General features: G+C 46.6%; 1 protein-coding gene across 1 annotated transcript in view; it reads left to right on the top strand.

Moving 5' to 3' along the window:
- LOC308168662 (protein Aster-B-like) overlaps positions 1-20091 on the top strand; it is a gene marked incomplete at both ends in the record, with an annotated part of 153811 nt that extends 133720 nt beyond the window's left edge. The window contains 5 exons of the mRNA XM_080543273.1: positions 9650-9941; positions 10286-10297; positions 10449-10547; positions 18095-18215; positions 20014-20091. Of these exons, the coding sequence (XP_080399399.1) occupies positions 9650-9941; positions 10286-10297; positions 10449-10547; positions 18095-18215; positions 20014-20091 (602 nt within the window). The remainder of the gene's footprint in view (positions 1-9649; positions 9942-10285; positions 10298-10448; positions 10548-18094; positions 18216-20013) is intronic.
- Between the last annotated feature and the right edge of the window lie 1651 nt (positions 20092-21742).

A 21742-nucleotide genomic window follows, 5' to 3' on the forward strand; every position in this document is an offset into this window, starting at 1 on the left:
GAAGGAGAAGGAGAAGGAGAAGGAGAAGGAGGAGGAGGAGGAGGAGGTGCAGGGGGACGAAGAAGAGGAGATGGAGGGAGAGGAGGAAGAGGAGGTGGTGGAGGAGGAAGAGGTGGAGACACAAGGAGAAGGTGGGGAAAGGAGCCATGAAGACGTGACGGAGGGAGGAGGACAAGCTGAGGTGGTGGAGGAGACCCAGTTGGAGCCGGAAGTGGAGAGAGGAGCGGAGGGGCCTGGTCCGGTGGAAGTGGATGGTAAAGAGAGAGAGGAGATTGGAGCCAGCTTCGATGATGCAGTAAGGGATGGAGAAATGGATGAGGCAGGGCCTTCAACAGAGGGCGTGGGGGAAAGAAAAGGTTCCGATGAAGGACTATATGCGGATGTACAGAGGGTGAGGACAAGATCAGGAAGAGGAGCAAAAGGTGCACGAGGGAAGAAGACCAGGGTAGGAAAATGACATGGCGGTGTACATGATCCTTTTTTTTGTAATCTTGACGATGGTCAGGGTTGTTGCTGTCAACACAAATGGACTCAGAGATAGGAAGAAGATGGAGCTTGTGTTGGCAGCATACAGGGAGGAAATTATATGCCTCCAAGAGACGCATTGGACAGAGGACATAATGGAGGAGGTGGAATGGACAAGTTTATGTGAGCAATGGAACAGTGTATGCTTGTGGGGTGGCTATTTTGGTAAAGAATGGGGTGGTGAACAATGTAAGGAACATAATGAATGACAATGAGGGAAGAGTGGTGGGAGTGGGGTTTGAATATCAAGGGATTGAGTATGCACTGTATTGTATATATGCACCAAATGTGGACAAATATAGAAAAGTTTTTTTTGAATCTTTGAAAGAGAAATGTGTTGGGAATTGTATTATGGTTGGGGATTATAATGTGGTGGTGGATAGGTTAGATGTAACAAGGGGGGGTGAAATTTAGGAATGATCCGTCACGCCCAGTATTATTAGAAATGATGCGCACAAGAGGAATGGTGGATATATGGAGGGAGGGGCACCCTGATGCACAGGTTTTTTCAAGGAGACAAATGGTGATGGGGGTTTTGAGACAATCAAGGATAGATTTGTGTTTAGTGAAGAGGGAGGTGAGGCACCTGGTTGGAAAGGTTGAGTATCGGTTTATGGCCTTTAGCGACCACGATGCTCAGTCTTTCCAGCTAGGTGCAGGGAACGTAGGGGGAAGAGGAGGGACATGGTGCTTTAATGCAAGTTTACTTAAAGATATACGTTTTGGGGTGATAGTAAGAGAGTGTGTGAGTGTTGCTATGGAAGACCAGTTGTATGAGAGTGATGTGTGTGTGTGGTGGGAAGGGATGAAGGATAAATTAAAATCTGTAATAATAGCATTTGCAAAACGGAGAGGGAAAGAGAGGGTGAGGGAGGAAAGGGATTTGCAGAAAAGGTTAGCAATAGAACAGGAGAGAGTTGATAATATTCCAGGGCATGATTTAACAGAGTATTTGAGGGTGAGGGAAGATTTGAGGGAGTTAGAGAAGAGAAAGTGTGAAGGTGCTTTAGTAAGGAGTAGAGCAAGGTATGTGGTTGAGGGAGAAAGGAGTACAGCATTCTTTTTAGGTTTAGAGAAGAGACAGAAAGAGAAAGGGAAAACTAAGGAATTAGAGAATGATAAAGGTGAAATAATAACAGACTTAGTGGGAATAATGGATACTGTGCAGTCATTTTATACAGACCTATATACATCTGGGGGTGTGAATGAGGAATGTATGAATAAAGTATTAGAAGCAGTGGAAGCTAGGGTGACAGAAGAAGAAGGGAAAATGTGTGATGCAGATCTAAGGGTGGAGGAGGTTAAGACAGCCATCATGGGGTTAAACCCAAATAAGAGTCCGGGTTCGGATGGGTTGACGGCTGAATTTTATAAAGCATTTGTAGATATCCTGGCCCCTATATTGTGCAGAGTGTATACGTGTATGGGGAATAAAAGGGTGGTTCCGGACTCTATGGGCTTGGGGGTGCTCACTTTATTGTATAAGGGTAAAGGGGACAGGAACAAATTACAGAATTATAGAGCATTATCATTACTTAATTGTGATTATAAAACCATAGCAAAAGTATTAGCTAATAGATTGAATAAAGTAATGAAAAACATGATTGCACCTACCCAGGCCTATGGAGTCCCAGGGAGGGATGTGGCAGAGAATATGTGCACATTAAGGGATGTTGTGAAGGACATGAGGGAGGAAGGGGGTTTATTGTTATCTTTGGATTTAAATAAGGCTTTTGACAGGGCGGAACATGTTTTTTTATTGAAAACAATGGAACATTTTGGGATTGGGACTGTTATGAGGGATTGGATTGAATTATTATATAAGAATGCTAGAAGTAAAGTAAAGATAGATGGATTATTGACTGACTCCTTCCCTTTGGGTAGATCAATAAGACAAGGGTGTCCACTGTCAGCATTGCTATATAGCATATCTGTGGAGCCATTGGCAGCTTATATTAAGCAGGAGAAAGAAATTAAGGGAATAAATATGCCGGGGGGAGGAGTTAGCATAATCCATCAATATGCAGATGACACGACATGTACTGTCAGGGATGTAAATAGTGTGAACAAAATAATGGGGTGTGTAAACATATATGGAAAGGCTTCTGGTGCAAAAGTGAATGTTGACACGTCTGAAATGTTGTGTATAGGGGGAGTGAATACAGACAATTGTGTTTTTGATTTGAAAATTGTAAAGGGGATGATAAAAGTGTTGGGGATATATCTTGGAGAGGATGACAGGGAGGCTGTTGATTACACATGGACAGGGGTTTTGAATAAAATAAGAACAACATTTGAATTATTGGAAGCAAAGGAACATGAAACTGAAGGGAAAAGTTGTAATTGTTAATGCACTGTTAATGTCAAAATATGTTTATGTATTAGGTGTATTGAATGTACCAGAGTGGGTTCTAAAAGAAACCAGGATGTTAGTGTCAGATTTTTTGTGGAGAGGAAAGGGGGTTAAAATAGCGTATGATGTACTAGTAGCAGATTATGATAAAGGAGGGTTGAAACTGGTAGATTTGGAGGTAAAGATGAGGGCAATGAGAGTCAGAACAGTCAAAAGGTTTTTGTATGGGGAGGAAGGACATGGATGGAAAGGATACTTTAGGGAATGGGTACATAGATGTGGGGGGTGTGGGGATTATGGGGTGCCGGAATTCTATAAAGAGGTGTTTAAAGCCTGGGGTAGTCATTTGCCTGAGGTAGGTGTGAGAAGAGAGGGGAGATACTAAATGTTCCAGTTTTATTGAACCCGGTAATAAGAAGAGAGGGGAAAATGTTAGAGTCTAGGAGTTTTTGGAGGGCAGGACTGATTAGAGTAAGGGATTTTAGGTATGAGGTAGTGCCAGGGTTCCTATCAGAGCAGGCAATTATAGAAGTTGTTAGGGAAACAGATGAGGAGATGAGAAGGGGAGAAATAGTGAGCATGTATAATAAAATAAAGCAGAGTATACCAGGGGAGTGGGTGAGGAGGTTAGATAGGGAGTTAAGAGGGAAGGAGCAAACAGAGTTACCTAGGTTAAGACTAGGGAAAGGGGAAACAGTGCGGGACTTCTCAGCTGTTAAGGTGAAGGAGTGCTACTGGGCACTGTTGGAGAGCAGAGTGAAGGAGCCTGCGGCAGAGAAGGTGTGGAGGCAGGTGTTCCCAGGATTGGAGGTGAAGAACATATGGAGGAATTTATTTTTAAAATACAATAGTTTAGAATGTACACATTTTGATTTTATGCTCAGGCATAACAGGGTTTATACTAAGGTGGTGTTGCATCAGGTAGACAGAACAGTTTCGAGGGAGTGTGATGTGTGTGGGATACAGGATGAGAACTTAATGCATATGCTTTTTGAATGTAGAGAAATGAAGGGATTTGAAGAAAGGTTGAAAGGACTAGTGAAGAAGCACTGGGGGGTGGAGATGGTGGGGATGCAGGAGTGGAGGAGGATGGTGGTTTTTGGGGTGGAGGGAAAGAGGAGGGGAGTGAATATATGGTGTTTAAATTATGTATTATCACAGGCTAGGTAAGCAATTTATTTGAGGAGAAATTTAGCAAGATTTGAGGGAAAGTGAATAAAGGTGTGGAAAGTCTTTGAGGGATTGGTCAGGAAGAATGTGGGACTGATGCACAAGACAGGGCAAAAGGATTTTGAGAAGTTGTTTATTGGGGATTGTGGGTTTATAAGGGTGGGGGTGGATGGAGGGTTGGAGTTTGATTTAGATTTTTGAAGATGGTTTTTGTTTTTATTGTTGCATTCATTTGTTATTGATTTATGTTAAAGTGTTATTTTGGTTATGAAGGACTGACTGAATAATAGATGAATTTATCTCATACCAAAATGGTATGGGTGTGTTTTGTTTTATTTATTGTTTTTTAATTTTTTTTAATTTGAATTAGAATACAATGAAGGCTATAAAATGAACATGTATGAATATGTATAGCTATGATTGTATTTAAACGAATATTTTTATATATATATATTTTTTTTTTTAAAGAGCCGCCGTCTAATGATCACAAGGTTGGCAGATCAGCGGTTCGAGCCCCGGCTGGCCACATGTCGAAGTGTCCTTGGGCAAGACACTGAACCCCAAAATTGCTCCCAGTGAGCGGGCCAGCACCTTGGATGGCAGCTTGCTGCCATTGGTGTGTGAATGGGTGAATGAGAGTGTTATGATCAATAACTGTCCGCACCTTGGATAACAGTCAAGACTTTATTCTCTTCACACATCACCATCTTGCACTCCAACAACACGTTTCAACGGGGTTACCCCACTAACTTCCGGTGCCTCTTAAAGGCGCAGTCCCACATACATAACATTTACCCCCCCCCACAGGAACCAGAAGAACACAATGAATAAACATTATAATTATCAAACTTTTTTAACCTTGATGAACTGGGTAGACTGCCAGTCACCAGCATAGCCATGTGGGTTATTCTGCCACTGAACAGGCTATGCACTAAACCTTACCCTTAGGTTCACCAGTCCACGGTATAGTCTCTCAGGTGTGCTGGTCTGACCCGGGCACGGGCCGGACGAGCCTCTGGGCGAACCCCGGCCTCCACCAGTTCAGGTGGGAACTCAGCTGGACCCTGCGGTTGTTCTGGGTCTATGATGGGAGGCGATGCCACCTTCCGAAGCCGGCTTGCGTGCCACCGTGATCCGTCGTCCAGGCGAAACGAGGCTGGCCCCAGCTGAGCGGTGACCTTCATCGGCGCAGACCAGAACGAGAGCAGCTTGTGGTCCCGGTTAGGGCGGCGAATCCTGACCCAGTCCCCCTCTGTGAAGGGAGGTGTTCTCACCCTCCGTCTCCTATCGAACCGCTGCTTCATCCGCCACTGTGCGTCTGCGACCCTGGCGCTCTGGCAGGGTGCTGCTGCTGGCGTGGCGACCGCTGGGGCCCGCAGCCGATTCAGAGGAAGCTGCAGCTCACGGCCCATCATCAGGAGGGCTGGGGAGCTGCCGGTAGTTGAGTGCGGCGTTGCTCTGTAGTGAAGCAGGGTGCGGAGCAGCGCGGCTGAGAACGGCAGGCCATCTGCCAGGTGTGCTCTGACCCCATTCTTCAGAGTCTGGTTAAAACGCTCGACCCCCCCATTTGCCTCCGGGTGGTAGAACGCTGTACGTATGTGTTTGATCCCCCTTTCCTCCACGAAGACGGCAAACTCCGCTGAGACAAACTGTGGGCCATTATCAGTTGTGATGGCGTTTGGATTGCCCCACCGAGCAAACAGAGAGGAGAGGAAGTCAGTGACCACCCGAGCTGTTACGGACCCCGTGGCGACCACCTCTGGCCACTTTGAGTGGAGGTCGTAGGCCACTAGGAGGAAACGTTGGTGGTGTGGGACGCCATGAAGTTCGCCACATATGTCCAGCTGGATGTGCTCCCAAGGCGTGGGTGGCCACTGCAAGGGCTGTAGGGGTGGTGAGGGTGACGGGCCCGTCTTCCCACTGACCAGGCAGGCCGTGCACTCCTTCACCATCATCTCAATATCACGGTCTATGCCCGGCCACCACACCAAATCCCTGCAGCGCTGCTTCACCTTTACAATGCCCAGGTGGCCCTCGTGCGCCATGGCGAGGACGCGCGCCCTGAGGTCGCTAGGGATGAACGTGCAGAGCCCCCGGGCCACACAGACACCGTTCCAGCAGGTCAGTTCATTCCTGACCCGATGAAAAGGCGCCAGCTCCTGCGGCACTTTCGTGGGCCAACCCTCCCGGATGTAAGTGCGGAGATGGGAGAGCGTGGGGTCCTCTGTCGACGCGCGCTGAAGGTCCTCCAGGGAAACCGTGGCCTGGAGTTGGGCGTGAAGCATGAGCATGAGCTCTGACTCCATCTCGTCTGGGCCCTTGTTGGGCAACGGGCCGGGGTTGGGGCCGCCGAGTGCTGGGACGGGGGTGGCTCGGGAGAGCAGGTCAGCCACTACATTTTCCCTGCCGGGGGTAAACAGTGTGGTGAAGTCATATGGTTGAAGCCTCTCCGACCAGCGGTAGATCCTCAGCGGCTTGTGGCCCGAACCTGAAGTAGCGAGCAGGGCCGTGAGAGCCTGGTGGTCAGTTCGCAATGTAAAGTTTCGCTCGTACACATACATATGCCACCGCTCGCACGCCCAGACGCAGGCTAGCGCCTCCCGCTCCCCCACCGAGTACTTTTGTTCAGCTGTGTTGAGGGACCGAGAGGCGAATGCCACCGGGCGTTCCGTGCCCCCCTGGATCTGGGACAGCACCGCCCCGATCGCCGTGTTGGATGCATCACACGTCACGAGTGTGGGGCTCGCCAGGTCAAAGAATGCCAGCACCGGCGGCAAGGTCAGCTGCTTCTTCAGTTGGTGAATAGCAGCAGAGCAGGCCGGGGTCCACTCCCAGACCGCGTCCTGTTTCAATAGTTCACGCAGTGGGGAGGTGGTCATGGAGTATCGGGGAAGGAAACGCAGGTAGTAGGCCGTCATCCCAAGAAACGAAGCCAGCTGAGCTGGGCAGGACGGCTCCGGCAGGCGCAGCACAGCCTCTACGTTAGAGCGTAGCGGGCTGAGTCCGTCGGCGGTCAGGCGGAACCCCACGATTTCGATGACCGGAGTGGGAAGGTGCACTTTTCCCCATTTAGCGTGAAGTTGTGGCTGGCGAGGACGTCCAACACCCTCGCCAGGCGCTCGTCATGGACGTCCGGTGTCGCACCATGGACCACTATGTCGTCCAGGAAGACGACCACGCCCGGGATGCCGGCGAAGATGGTGGTCATGATCTTCTGGAAACAGCTGGGGGCTGAGCTGAGACCGAAGGGCATGCGGGTGTAGCGGAACACCCCGCCATGCGTCACGAAAGCTGGCAGGTTGCGGCTCTCGGGGTGCAGCGGAACCTGTAGGTAGCCTTGGCGAAGGTCGAGTTTCGAGAACACAGAGGAGCCGTAGAAATGTGCAGCCAGCTCCTCCACCGTGGGCAGCGGGTACCTGTCCGGGATCACTGCCTTGTTGACTGACCTGAGATCGATGCACGGACGCAGGCCCCCTGACTTTTTCTTTACCACCACCAGGTTCGAAATCCAGGGGGAGGCATCAACACGCTCGATGATGCCCGCATCCGAGAGTTTCTGGAGCTCGGCGGTGACGTCGTCGCGTAGGGCGAGGGGCAGGCGGCGTATGGGCTGTATCACTGGATGCACCTCGGGCTTGAGGAGGGGCTGGTGGTTGAAGGCGGTGAGGCAGCCCAAACCGCTGAATAGAGCAGGCCAGCGTTGTTCCCACGGCGAGCCAACAGACAAGATGGCGGATCCAACATTGTCCATGAGGGTGAAACCCAGCTCACAAAACAAATCAAAACCCATGAGGTTAGAACCCTGGTGAGACACCTGAAAGGTGAATGAGGGGAGGGCCTTAGTCCCGTAACGCACAGTGAAGGCGATTGTGCCCACCATGTCTATTTTGGAGTGCCCATAGCCATATAGATCCTCGGCGTTGGCAGTGAGCGTTCGGAGTGGAAAGAGCCGCCGTACCGTGGCAGCGTTCATGAGCGACCTGGAGGCCCCCGTATCCACCAGCAGTGGGAGGCGAACCCCATCCAGCTCTACAGTGCACCACTTAGCCGGTCGGGGGGTGGCAGTCACTGAATGGATGGTCGTCTGTGTGGGCCGTCCCGGTGTACCTTGTGGCCGTGGACTGTCTGTTGTGGGGGTAGAGCGGCAGACCCGGGCAAAATGGTTCTGCCTGCCACAGCGCTTACACTGCTGCCCCTTGGCAGGGCAGTTTGGGGCTCGGCTTTGGTGTGATGATGAGCCACAATTACCACAGGCCCGGCGTGTTGTCATACCCTGGCGTGCAGCAAAGTTCACATCCGTGGGCGGTGCCACCATTTGAGTTAATAGCATGGGTCTGGGGGGAAAAGAGCTGGAGGTGGGCGCTAGCTGTGACTTCAAGGCTGCTGCTGACTCGAGCTGGAATGCTAAATCCACAGCTTTAGCTAAAGTTAGGTCGTCTGGCATCATTAACAACTTGTCTCTGAGCTTTGAGTTATTAGTGTGTTCAGCCAGCTGATCCCGTATCAGTTCGTCTTCCAGCACCCCGAATTTACAGAGGCTGGCTAGTCCCCTCAGATCAGCCACGTAATGGTGGATAGACTCACCCGTCTGCTGCCGACGTTGGCGAAACATTATCCGCCGGAGCATTACATTCTGTGGAGCAGCAAAATGTCCATTGAGCAGTGTCACACAGTCCGCGTATCTCGGAGCGGGTCCGAGAGACCGAAAAATCCGCTGTCCCTCGCTGCCCAGTGAGTGAATCAGCAGGGCTTCTCTACGTTGGTCACTAGCACCGGCCAACCCGGCGGCTACTATGAATGTCTCGAAGGACTCACACCAGCGAATCCACGGGACTGGTGGATCGCCAGGCAGGGCGAGGAACGGGGGAAGAGGTGAGAGTAGAGAATCCATAATCCTCGTCGCCAATGTTATGATCAATAACTGTCCGCACCTTGGATAACAGTCAAGACTTTATTATCTCCTCACATCGCCATCTTGCACTCCAACAACACGTGTCAACGGGGTTACCCCACTAACTTCCGGTGCCTCTTAAAGGCGCAGTCCCACATACATAACAGAGAGGCCGTTGTAAAGCGCTTTGGAGCAGCTTTGGAGCAGCAAAAAAGGCACTCAAGTGCAGTCCATTTACCATTGCCATTTACAATCAACATTTCCGGTGTTACATTTAAATCTGGATCCTCTCTTGCGCAAAATAATGACGATCCCAGCTATCGCATGTGTGTTGTGAATGGCTCCATTTTACATTTCAAAATAATAAGAGAATAACTATAATAACTATCCCCAACCACATCAGACAGGCCAACACCCTCCCAATATTTAAACAGGCCCTCAAAACCCACCTCTTCAAGCTCACCTTCAAGCTCGCCCATCCCCTTCCCATGTGTCCCCAGCACTACCTTAATTAGGCCCCTATACTTTCTTCTATTTACCTTTTTGTTTATTTTTATTATTACTACTCGATCTTTTCAGTTTGTAAAGCGTCTTTGAGTGTCTAGAAAAGCGCTATATAAGTCTAATGTATTATTATTATTATTAATTAATTATTACTGATACTGTCTTATTATTTCAAGTAAATACTGTCGCTGTGTGTTCCCTGACAGAGTTGGAGTTGTCCAAGGTGGAGGACGTTGTGATAGAGTCCCACCAGCCCTCTCCCAAGGTCAAGGTGGTGACGACGTCCACGATGAAGCGGAGGAAGCGGTCCCTCATCCACTTGCACAGCCAGCTCCTGGACGAGGCCCTCAGTCCTGTGACCACGGCCACCGACGATGAGGTCATCAACTGCATCAAACACGTGGCAGGATCCACCCAGACCAGACACACGCCAGAACACCTCCCTGGAGGCTTGGCCCTCTACAGTGTCTCCAAGCTCCTGCTCATCATTAGCTTTGTGTGGGTGCAAACACACACACACACACACACCCACACACACACCCACACACTCACTCACACACACACGCACACGCACACACACACACACACGCACACACACACACACACACACTCACAGTTCCATCTTCATTATGTTCTGGTTTAGACATTAGACATTTTCTTGTTTAACATGTTTGTTTTTGTTTGTGGTCTTTATGTCATTTCTCTCTCCGTTCTTTCTATCGCTTGCCATAGGATCTGTCTAAGGTACAGTTCTTTAATGACAAACTAAATAGGCCCTACTTCATAGGATCTGTCTAAGGTACAGTTCTTTAATGACAAACTAAATAGGCCCTACTTCATAGGATCTGTCTAAGGTACAGTTCTTTAATGACAAACTCAATAGGCCCTACTTCATAGGATAATCCTTTCTCATCGTAACTGGGTTCCTTACAGTGAGTGACACAGAGAGGAACCCTGTTTGTAGCTTTCATCTTATTCCTTCTCTTTTTCCTCTTCCTCCATCAGCCTGGTTTTACTGGTGTTCCTCAACATGATGCTCTTCTATAAGCTGTGGATGCTGGAGTACTCTGCTCAGTCTCTCACCACCTGGCAGCTTCATGAAAGGTATATAACAATACATACAAATAGGATTAGCTGATCTTACTGAAAATGTGTACTGAAACCAATACAATAGAATGAAATACTTGGTTATATGTGACAGGGCATGTTAAAAAGTCTGCAAGTAGGGCAAAATCATTTTTCTGTTTTCCAGATTATGAAAGGGTAGATTGTAAGCTTTAAAATGATGTGTCATACATTGACATCTGAAACAAGTTGAAGAAGTCATGGATATTTGAATGTTGATACCCTCTGAACCACCGTACTGAGATATCCAGCCTCAAAGTCTTCAGAGACGTTTTTCACAGAGGTAATGGGTGGGAACAATAGCTGGTTAACTCCACCCTAATCACTCCCTCAAGACAACCACACCCTCAAGACAACCACTCCCCCATTACACTACCTGTCATTATCTACCTGTCATCTGTCAGTGGGGTTGTCAGCTAACCCTCAGGAAACAAACTTGCAGGGCTGACAAGTTTAAATTGCTAAACAATAATAATAATAATAATAATAATAATAATAATAATTCAAGATTCATGATTTTTTAGTGCCATGTGTGCCAAAAGTGTATTACATCCCATTACAAGTAAAGAGAGTAAAATTCATGGCAATGGAATAATAGAATGGTAAAAAATAATAATGTTGTGTCCGTGTGTATGCATTTATCATTATAGTCCATAAAGCATCTTGTGGGACTTTGGTGTAGTTCCTTCCCATCCCATCTGGGCATCAAAGCTGTAATAAAAAAAGAAGACATTTCATTTAAATGACATTTAAAATGATTGCCCACTGTTACCAACACCACTTTTAACGAAATAGCCTACTACTATCTTCATAAAATATAATTGCTTATACAATGACAATGACAAATACCAGAAGTGCTGGTGACTCTCATCAGACTCAGTGTACTGTAATAAGTAGGCTAGTGAAATCATTTCAATTCACAGTATTATTCTACAGCAAATCTACATATCAATGAATTAATCATTATTTTTGATTCCACACAACATTATCGTTCATTACAAAAGCATTTACTTGTTCTATAATCTATCATATCTCTAACAAAGCTAGCTAGCTAACAAGCTAACACTTGTTTGGCTAGCTGGTACACACAAACACACTAAAATGGTGCATGAAACATACTGTACACTATGTTGCATGTTTAGTAGGTTTGCAACAAATGTATTTATTCATTATGTTTTATCTTTGACAACCTATTTCTTCCTCCCACCATCTCATTAGTTTTGGAGAGGGGTGGCATAATTGTGGTGAGCAGTTTCAGTGGTCTGATAACTGATGCTAACAAATGCGCTATCTACCTTACTCACAAAACAACAAATAACTGTTTGGCTATCCTAAGTAAACAACACAAAATCCTAGTAAACAACACGTGTAACTCACTCAAACTTACCCAAGAACACAGCAGAAGGTCTGTCTGCAGACGACTGTCCCATGAAAGTGAACTGATGTGGAGATCAATGTCTGACATTCCGTTGTCATCTGTCATCGTCAGATTCGGAGTTCGGAATTCCCGTTCGGAGTTCCCATTATGTATAGTCCAATATGAAGGAGTTCATTAATTGCCCACTGTCGATATTTCTGCCTGCTTTTGAAATTCTGTTGATAGCATTAGCGAGAGCTTCAGCCTCCATCTTGTAAACTTGTAAACAGATCCACACACACATGGCTCCTTACATACAGCTGGGGTGGGCGTGGCTACACACACTGCCACACTAATACCCCCCACCCGACTTTGCTAACTAAATGTAGTTATTTAGTGAATGTAAAACTGTTGGATATGACATCGAGTGGGTTCTTCATCGCTTCGTTTGTCGTCCTATCCAAAAAAACGGAAAACACATTTTTTCACAACAACGACTTGTTTGGCTCGATTGCGAGGTTTCACAATTGCCGAGATGCGGACCTTTTAATGAAACCTGTGGTATTATTGTAATTCTATACAGGCCACCGTAGTGACATCAGGTCAGGTGGGCGGGGGACAGGAAGAGACTAGAGACCGGTATTGTCAGAGCTCACGGAGCGAGTTACAATAAAGACACTTACATTTAAATACAGAAGGACTCACGTGCATTTGTAATAGAATAACACGACATGGTGTCAGCAGTCCTGTAAGTGAGTGTTAAGAGTTAGGTCGGCCGACAGTGTCATTTGAGCTCGTGACGGTGAGACGGGAGGAAGAAAAGATGGTTGATAATGCTAACGCGGGAGCAGCTGCAGTCCAGAGAGCGACGCCAGTTTCAAGTGCTACGTTCAGCATCCAGCCTCCGGAGTCCTTCGACTTTTCAAAGCCGCAAGAGTGGGCCAAATGGATACGCAGGTTTGAAAGATTTCGTCTGGCAAGTAACCTGACGGTTAGCACTGAAGAGAATCAAGTCAACACGCTAATATATTGTATGGGAGATGAGGCGGATGATATTTTACGTGGACTAAATCTGACTGATGCTCTAAGACGTACTTACCAAGGGGTGCGCGATGGATTACAGGGTTTCTTCGTAGTCAAGAAGAACGTTATCTACGAGCGTGCCAAATTTAACATGCGCAAGCAGGGAGAATGCGAGACGGTGGACTCATTTGTGACGACACTATATGCGCTGGCGGAGCATTGTACATATGGAGTGCTACATGACGAGCTGATTCGTGACAGGCTTGTCGTTGGACTGATGGATAAGCGGCTGTCCGAACGCATGCAGCTGGACCCGGACTTGACCCTGGAAAAGGCAATAAACATGGCGAGGCAGAGTGAAGAGGTGAAAAGACAGCAATCTTCTCTGCGAGGGGACACCAGGACAGAGGCAAGTGATGCTAAATGTGTAGACAGAGTGTTTAAGAGCAGTAGCAAGACATATGCTAAAAACAAACCTCAACAGGCTAACAGCTACCCAGCCAAGCCACACAGTGCCCAATACTCAATGGGGAAAAATGTCCAGTGCCATAAATGCGGCAGCTCTCTGTCCCATTCACAGCGCGATTGCCCTGCTAATGAGGTGAAATGTCATTCATGTGGGAAGATGGGGCATTACAAGCGTGTGTGTAAGTCATCCAAATCTGTACATGAGGTTGAAGAGGACTATTCCTGCTCCTGTGAAGAGGATGAGGACTGTGTGTTCTTAGGCAGCGTCACAGCTGACGGTGAGCCATGGATGGTCAACATAAACATCGATGACAGACGTGTGCCATTCAAAATAGACACCGGTGCTGATGTTACAGTGATGCCTCACACTGTTTTTCAAGAGATCTACAGAGACAAGGATCCACCTACCCTCCGGAAGTCAACTAAGCCACTGATGGGACCTGGGAGGAGGCCACTAGATGTTGTGGGCGTCGCCGGGCTGTTGCTGAGGAGAGGAGAGAAAGAGGTGTGGGAGGATGTGTATGTCACTCGACACCTGCACACTGCATTGCTGGGGAGACCTGCTATTAGTAAGATGGAGCTTGTGGCACATCTTGACAGTATCACGATGGAGACGCTCAAGACAACCTACCCAAAGATATGTAGTGGTCTCGGTGAGATGAGACAGCCGCATGCAATCAGGCTGAAACCTGGGGCCCAACCATTCTCACTGAAGACACCCAGAAGGATTCCGTTGCCACTGATGGACAAGGTCAAGCAAGAACTGTCCCGCATGGAAAGCCTTGGAGTGATCAGCCGAATCGAGGAGCCAACTGACTGGTGTGCCGGCATCGTGGTGGTTCCCAAGAAGACAGGTGCTGTTCGCATCTGTGTTGATCTCACGAACCTCAATGAGTCAGTGTGCCGGGAAAAGTATACCCTGCCAACAGTGGAGGAAACACTGGGAATGCTGGCTGGAGCCAGAATATTCAGCAAGTTGGATGCAAACATGGGATTTTGGCAAATACCTCTGACTGAAGATTCATCAAAGTACACCACCTTCATCACGCCCTTTGGCCGATATTACTTCAATCGTCTACCTTTCGGCATCGCCTCTGCCCCCGAACACTTCCAAAACAGAATGGTGACGGAGGTCACGGAAGGGCTGGAGGGTGTCGTCTGCCACATGGACGATGTGCTGGTGTGGGGCCGATCACAAGAGGAGCATGATGCTCGTCTGCACGTCGTGCTGGGGAGGATCGAGAAGGCAAGAATCACCCTGAACATCGATAAGTGCGACCTGTCGAAAGAAGAGGTGACCTTTCTAGGCCATATAATCTCCACCAGTGGCATTAGCCCCGACCCGAGTAAGACAGAGGCTGTGAGGAGGATGGAGGAGCCGACGAATGTGAGTGAGCTGAGAAGCTTTCTCGGCATGGTAAACCAGCTGGGGAAGTTTATCCCACAGCTGGCGGAGAGAGACAAGCCTCTGCGAGACCTTCTGTCAAAGAAGAACTGCTGGCTGTGGGGCTACGAGCAGGCCAGGGCCTTTCAAGATTTGAAGGATGCACTAATATCCCCACCAGTGTTGGCCATGTACGACACCAACAGGGAGTGCAAAGTCTCAGCGGACGCGTCGTCTTACGGCTTAGGGAGTGTGCTTCTCCAAAAATGGGATGGAGTGTGGAGACCTGTAGCCTACGTGTCGCGGTCTCTCACACAAACTGAACAGAGATACGCGCAGGTTGAGAAGGAGGCCTTAGGCCTGACCTGGGCTTGTGAGAGGTTCCGCAACTTTCTCATCGGCAGACACTTCCAGCTAGAGACAGACCACAAGCCGCTCCTGAGTCTCCTGGGGTCTCAGCCGTTGGACGCTCTCCCTCCACGGATTCTGCGCTTCCGGATGCGCCTGATGCGCTATTCCTACTCCATTGCTCATGTGCCAGGAAAGTGCCTGTGGACTGCGGATACACTCTCACATGCTCCTGTGAAGAGGAGAGAGACACCGGATGAGAAGGAGTTCTTCGAGGATACTAACATCTACGTGGACATGATAATGGAGAACCTGCCAGCGAGCACCGCCTACCTGGATGAGCTGAGAGAGCAGCTGAAGAGGGACAGTGTGTGCGCACGGGTGATGCAGCTGAGTGCAGAGGGATGGCCAGCACTCAACAGTGAACCGGCTCTCAGGCTGTACTGGGCGGAACAGGCGCTACTCACAGTAGAGGATGGACTTTTGCTGAGGGGAAGCAGGCTCGTCATCCCTTCAACAATGAGAAATGAGGTGCTTGCCAGGCTGCATGAAGGCCACCAGGGGGTGGTAAAGTGCAGGGAGCGCGCACGACAGTCTGTATGGTGGCCCGGGCTGAGCCAGCAGCTGAATGAATTAGTCCTCAACTGCCGAACATGCAGCAAAGAGAGACCGAACCAAAAGGAGCCGCTGATGCCATCTCAATACCCAGGGCGACCATGGCAGAAATTAGGAGCAGACCTGTTCATGCTGGAGAGCAAGACATACCTGCTGGTTGTGGATTATGCATCAAGATACGTGGAGATTGCTCTGCTGACCCCCACAAAATCAACAGATGTCATCCACCACCTCAAATCGATCTACGCACGGCACGGCATCCCAGAGGAACTGGTGACAGACAACGGGCCGTAGTTCTCCGGAATGGCCTTTGCGGCATTTGCAGCGTCCTACGGATTCCGTCATGTCACAAGCAGCCCGAAATATCCTCAAAGTAATGGGGAAGCAGAACGGGCTGTCAAGACAGTAAAAGGTCTCCTGAAGAAGGCAGCCGACCCATACCGCGCTCTGCTGGCGTACAGAGCCACCCCGTTGCATAACGGATACAGTCCAGCTCAACTTCTGATGGGGAGGAGACTCCGCACGACGGTGCCTACGCTTCCTGCTCTACTGGTCCCTGCTCTTCCCGACAGTGAGGCGGTGGTCCTGAAAGAAGAGTTAAAGAGGAGGAGAGACGCACAAAGCTACAACCGGCGTCATCGTGCAAGAAGTCTCGACAGACTCACTCCTGGAAAGGAGGTGTGGGTCACCGATCAAAATGCAACTGGAGTCGTGGTCAGCAGCCACCCTACTCCGCGGTCGTACATCGTGGATGGACCTCATGGGACAGTACGGCGAAACCGGCGCCATCTCATCCCCATGGAGCCCTCACCGGCGCAGAGTGGCGGTGGTGCTACTGAGCAACCTCTGGGATGTGTCCCAAAGCAGAGTTCGGCAGAACCAAGGGACCAGAATGTCCCAGAACCACCAGCTACTCCTAGAACCAGATCTGGGAGAGAGGTGGTGAAACCAACTAGGTTGGACTTGTAAAAAAAGAAAATGTTTTATGTTTTATGTTTCTATGTTTAGGAGAAGAGATGTGTTCATGCTCTTTTTATGTTCATATATATATATATATATATATATATATATATATATATATATAGGGTTGTTAGTAGAATTGTTTATTTGATCAGGTTCAGATCAGACCTTTTAGTTATAGAGGCAGAATAATCCTCTAGGTCTGATGAATCAATGGCAGTCTACCCATTGATTCTAGAAAGAGAGATGTGGTATTATTGTAATTCTATACAGGCCACCGTAGTGACATCAGGTCAGGTGGGCGGGGGACAGGAAGAGACTAGAGACCGGTATTGTCAGAGCTCACGGAGCGAGTTACAATAAAGACACTTACATTTAAATACAGAAGGACTCACGTGCATTTGTAATAGAATAACACGACAAAACCGTGTCACATACAGTATGTGGTTGTTTTTTTATCCGATTTTTTCTGGCATACATAAAGGCAAACTTGACACAGACAATAACAATTACAGGGAACAACACGCTCACTCATTCACACACAAACACACCACACCCACACACACAGGGCCGGCCCGAGGCATAAGCAGTCTATGCGGTCGCTTAAGGCCACAACCGCTAGAGGGGGCCACAATTTTGCCGTTGATTGAAAATTGTCCATGCACTTGTTGCTGCAATTCGGTCATCCCAGCAGGTGCTGCTGCACCATTTTTACATTATAGACACAATGGCCCATGGAACACGATAAAGATAAACGAGAAAGCAGTTGAGCTGAGCGATCATTCTCAATAGTGAGTGAGATGGACTTTTGGGCTGAACATTAGTTATTTATTTATTTTTCCCATTTGTTTAATTCATTTGTGCGGAGGCCCTTATGGGACATAAGTAATGTTACCTTTCCATCTTATTGGCCCTGAACCACAGTTGGGAGCATACTGGTTACTTTAGACTCATTTAGCCAGGCTCTTGCTGATGAAGGAGCTTTATAGTAACAAACACAATCCATTGCCTTATAACACTGTTATGCTGTAATCCTGAGTTGATCCTTTACACAGATTTTCATCACTCAATATCTGTGGCATGAAACATGTAGGTCTACTCTTCACTCATACACACAGGCCGGTAACAGTATGGTCATTTATTTCCGTCAAGGAAAAAGTTCACTAGCATCTATCAACTGCCAAACCCCCCCGCCCCCCCCGCTGACGAAATACCCGTCAATCAACCCCCCAAAAATGCACCAGCGGTTTGGGGAAACCTGGCAGTGGGGGGGCAGTGGTAACAATGAAAGTCACACTTGCGTGCGTGCGTGCGTGCGTGTGTGTGTGTGTGTGTGTGTGTGTGTGTGTGTGTGTGTGTGTGTGTGTGTAGTAAGCTGCCTCAGACGCAGATGGAGTGGGCCCAGCTCTTGGAGTCCCAGCAACGTTTCCATGACGCTGAGCTGCAGAAGTGGAGAGAAATCATCAAATCCTCAGTGCTGCTGCTGGACCAGGTAGGGACCAGATAGTAGAGATAATATAGAGATAACATAGTAGAGATAACAGATAGTAGAGATAACAGATAGTAGAGATAACAGATAGTAGAGATAACAGATAGTAGAGATAAGAGATAGTAGAGATAAGAGATAGTAGAGATAACAGATAGTAGAGATAACAGATAGTAGAGATAACAGATAGTAGAGATAACAGATAGTAGAGATAAGAGATAGTAGAGATAACAGATAGTAGAGATAACAGATAGTAGAGATAACAGATAGTAGAGATAAGAGAGGACAGATAGTAGAGATAACAGATTGTAGAGATAACAGATAGTAGAGATAACAGATAACAGATAGTAGAGATAACAGATTGTAGAGATAACAGATAGTAGAGATAACAGATAACAGATAGTAGAGATAACAGATAGTAGAGATAACAGATAGTAGAGATAACAGATAGTAGAGATAAGAGATAGTAGAGATAAGAGATAGTAGAGATAACAGATAGTAGAGATAACAGATAGTAGAGATAACATAGAGATAACAGATAGTAGAGATAACAGATAGTAGAGATAAGAGATAGTAGAGATAACAGATAGTAGAGATAACAGATTGTAGAGATAACAGATAGTAGAGATAACAGATTGTAGAGATAACAGATTGTAGAGATAACAGATAGTAGAGATAACATAGAGATAACAGATAGTAGAGATAACAGATAGTAGAGATAAGAGATAGTAGAGATAACAGATAGTAGAGATAACAGATAGTAGAGATAACAGATAGTAGAGATAACAGATAGTAGAGATAACAGATAGTAGAGATAACAGATAACAGATAGTAGAGATAACAGATAGTAGAGATAACAGATAGTAGAGATAACAGATAGTAGAGATAGTAGAGATAACATAGATATAACAGATAGTAGAGATAACAGATAGTAGAGATAACAGATAGTAGAGATAACATAGAGATAACAGATAGTAGAGATAACAGATAGTAGAGATAACAGATAGTAGAGATAAGAGATAGTAGAGATAACAGATAGTAGAGATAACAGATTGTAGAGATAACAGATAGTAGAGATAACAGATTGTAGAGATAACAGATTGTAGAGATAACAGATAGTAGAGATAACAGATAGTAGAGATAACAGATAGTAGAGATAACAGATAGTAGAGATAACAGATAGTAGAGATAACATATAGTAGAGATAACAGATAGTAGAGATAACAGATAGTAGAGATAACAGATAGTAGAGATAACAGGCCAAGAGAACCATAGATTAAGGCTGAGTGTCAAACACAAAGGGCTGGCTTCTTTTCATCCTGGGAAACCAGTCCATTATGTCTTCACGTACAGTGGGGGAAACAAGTATTATTACAACATTTTGTCCAGTAAATGTATTTCCAATGAGCCTATTCATGTGAAATTGGCACCAGTCTTTGGTATTAACTCAAACAATCCAGACAAAAGATCTAAACATTAAAGTCCATATGTAAATAAAGTGATGTGTAATAAAGTGGAATGAAACAGGGAAAAAAGTATCAATGTGTGACTTACAATATTTATTTTAGGAAATAAAAGTGTATCCCCACTGCTTTTCATTGTGCATCAATGTTAACCTCTGTTAACCAATGTTAACCTCTGTTAACCAATGTTAACCTCTGTTAACCAATGTTAACCTCTGTTAACCAATGTTAACCTCTGTTAACCAATGTTAACCTCTGTTAACCAATGTTAACCTCTGTTAACCAATGTTAATCTCTGGATGTGTTTGATCCACAAATATCACTGTGTTTTATTCTCCTAGATGAAAGACTCTCTCTTGAACCTTCAGAGGGGCTACAACTCGGAGGAAGCTGAGGAGAAAAGGAGCCGTTACCACTGACCTGTGACCCCTAGGCCATGAGGGCATGGTGTGCAATATAGAAACTGTTTGTGTATGAGTATGCAGACGTCAACGAGAAGAGACCGACCGTGAGCTGGCCCCTGTGGAACAGAGGGATGGCCTGTCTCCCCACCAGCTCACCAAGGTCACGACCCCACAGGGAAGACCATGGACAGCACTGACAGGAAATGAGGTGTTTCTCTCTGCACTGTGGCGTTGTGAGAAGGCGACAGCCCCCCAGCTCACCTTTGCCCCACACTCCTTTATATTTGTGTCTCTTCTTTTTTCTTTTTTAAAGAACATCATACTGCCATGTCATATAGCCACTGCCACTGGGGGGGGGGGGGGGGGGGTTGAAGAGAAGTGCAGCATGTGATGTTTACTCTTCATCTGAACTCCTTTCAGAGAGCGTTAGTGGTTCCATTCCTGCTTTGTGTGTGTCTAAAGAAGAACAAAAAAGGAGAGATAGATGAGGAAAAGTCTCCAGACCTTTCCACACTCTCTTGTTCCTAATTGATCGTCCCCTAGATTTCCGCGCTGCAGTGTCCCTTTTGTAAACCCTTTTGATCCTGGGCCTATACTCTAGAGTAGAGTAGCAGGATCACCGGCAAACAGATAGATATTGTACAGTACAGTATGTGGAAGAACATTTCCACCGACATGTCTTGATTTACCTGGTCTCCATGGTGGGTCAGGGCTGGTTTCCTTGACAGCCTGGTATCAGGGTGTTGTGTTGGAATACTTCATACTACATACTACATACTTCATACTACTTCATTTACGACCTCCTAAGTACATTTGATATGACATTTTGAGAGGACATGTAGAGTAGCACTTTTCTTTGTGTCGCCTCAAAAAACACACGCTTCTCCATGCTTAGTGGCACAATGAATATCTTGTTAACAATACAAATGTATTGCAATTTGAGTTATTTTTAATTTATTTTTATTTCAATGCTGTATAACAACTATCTGTAATGGAATCTATTAGCCATTAGACCTTGTCAGTTGTGAAACAGTATTTTGACCAAAAGGCAAACATGTTCTTTATTTATGAATTAATTGATTTGCTATCATAGCAACTATACAAAAGCTATACAGTATAAGACATCACTGATTACTAACTATATGCAGTAAAGTTATGCACAGTGTTAATTTGTTACTCCAAAATGTTGCACATTTATCCAAATGGGTTTATATCAATATCATACATCTATGATGATGAGAGAATGTAGTAGACAGTAAAAACTTGACTGGTCTTGTTTGTAGGGAAAGACACCATGCTGACTTACAGAAAGACACCATGCTGACTTATAGAAAGACACCATGCTGACTTACAGAAAGACACCATGCTGACTTACAGAAAGACACCATGCTGACTTACAGAAAGACACCATGCTGACTTACAGAAAGACACCATGCTGACTTACAGAAAGACACCATGCTGACTTACAGAAAGACACCATGCTGACTTACAGAAAGACACCATGCTGACTTACAGAAAGACACCATGCTGACTTACAGAAAGACACCATGCTGACTTACAGAAAGACACCATGCTGACTTACAGAAAGACACCATGCTGACTTACAGAAAGACACCATGCTGACTTACAGAAAGACACCATGCTGACTTACAGAAAGACACCATGC

The sequence above is a fragment of the Nansenia antarctica genome, assembly GCF_963989245.1.
Source record: "Nansenia antarctica genome assembly, chromosome: 12".
In the NCBI taxonomy this organism is placed as follows: Eukaryota; Metazoa; Chordata; class Actinopteri; order Argentiniformes; family Microstomatidae; genus Nansenia; species Nansenia antarctica.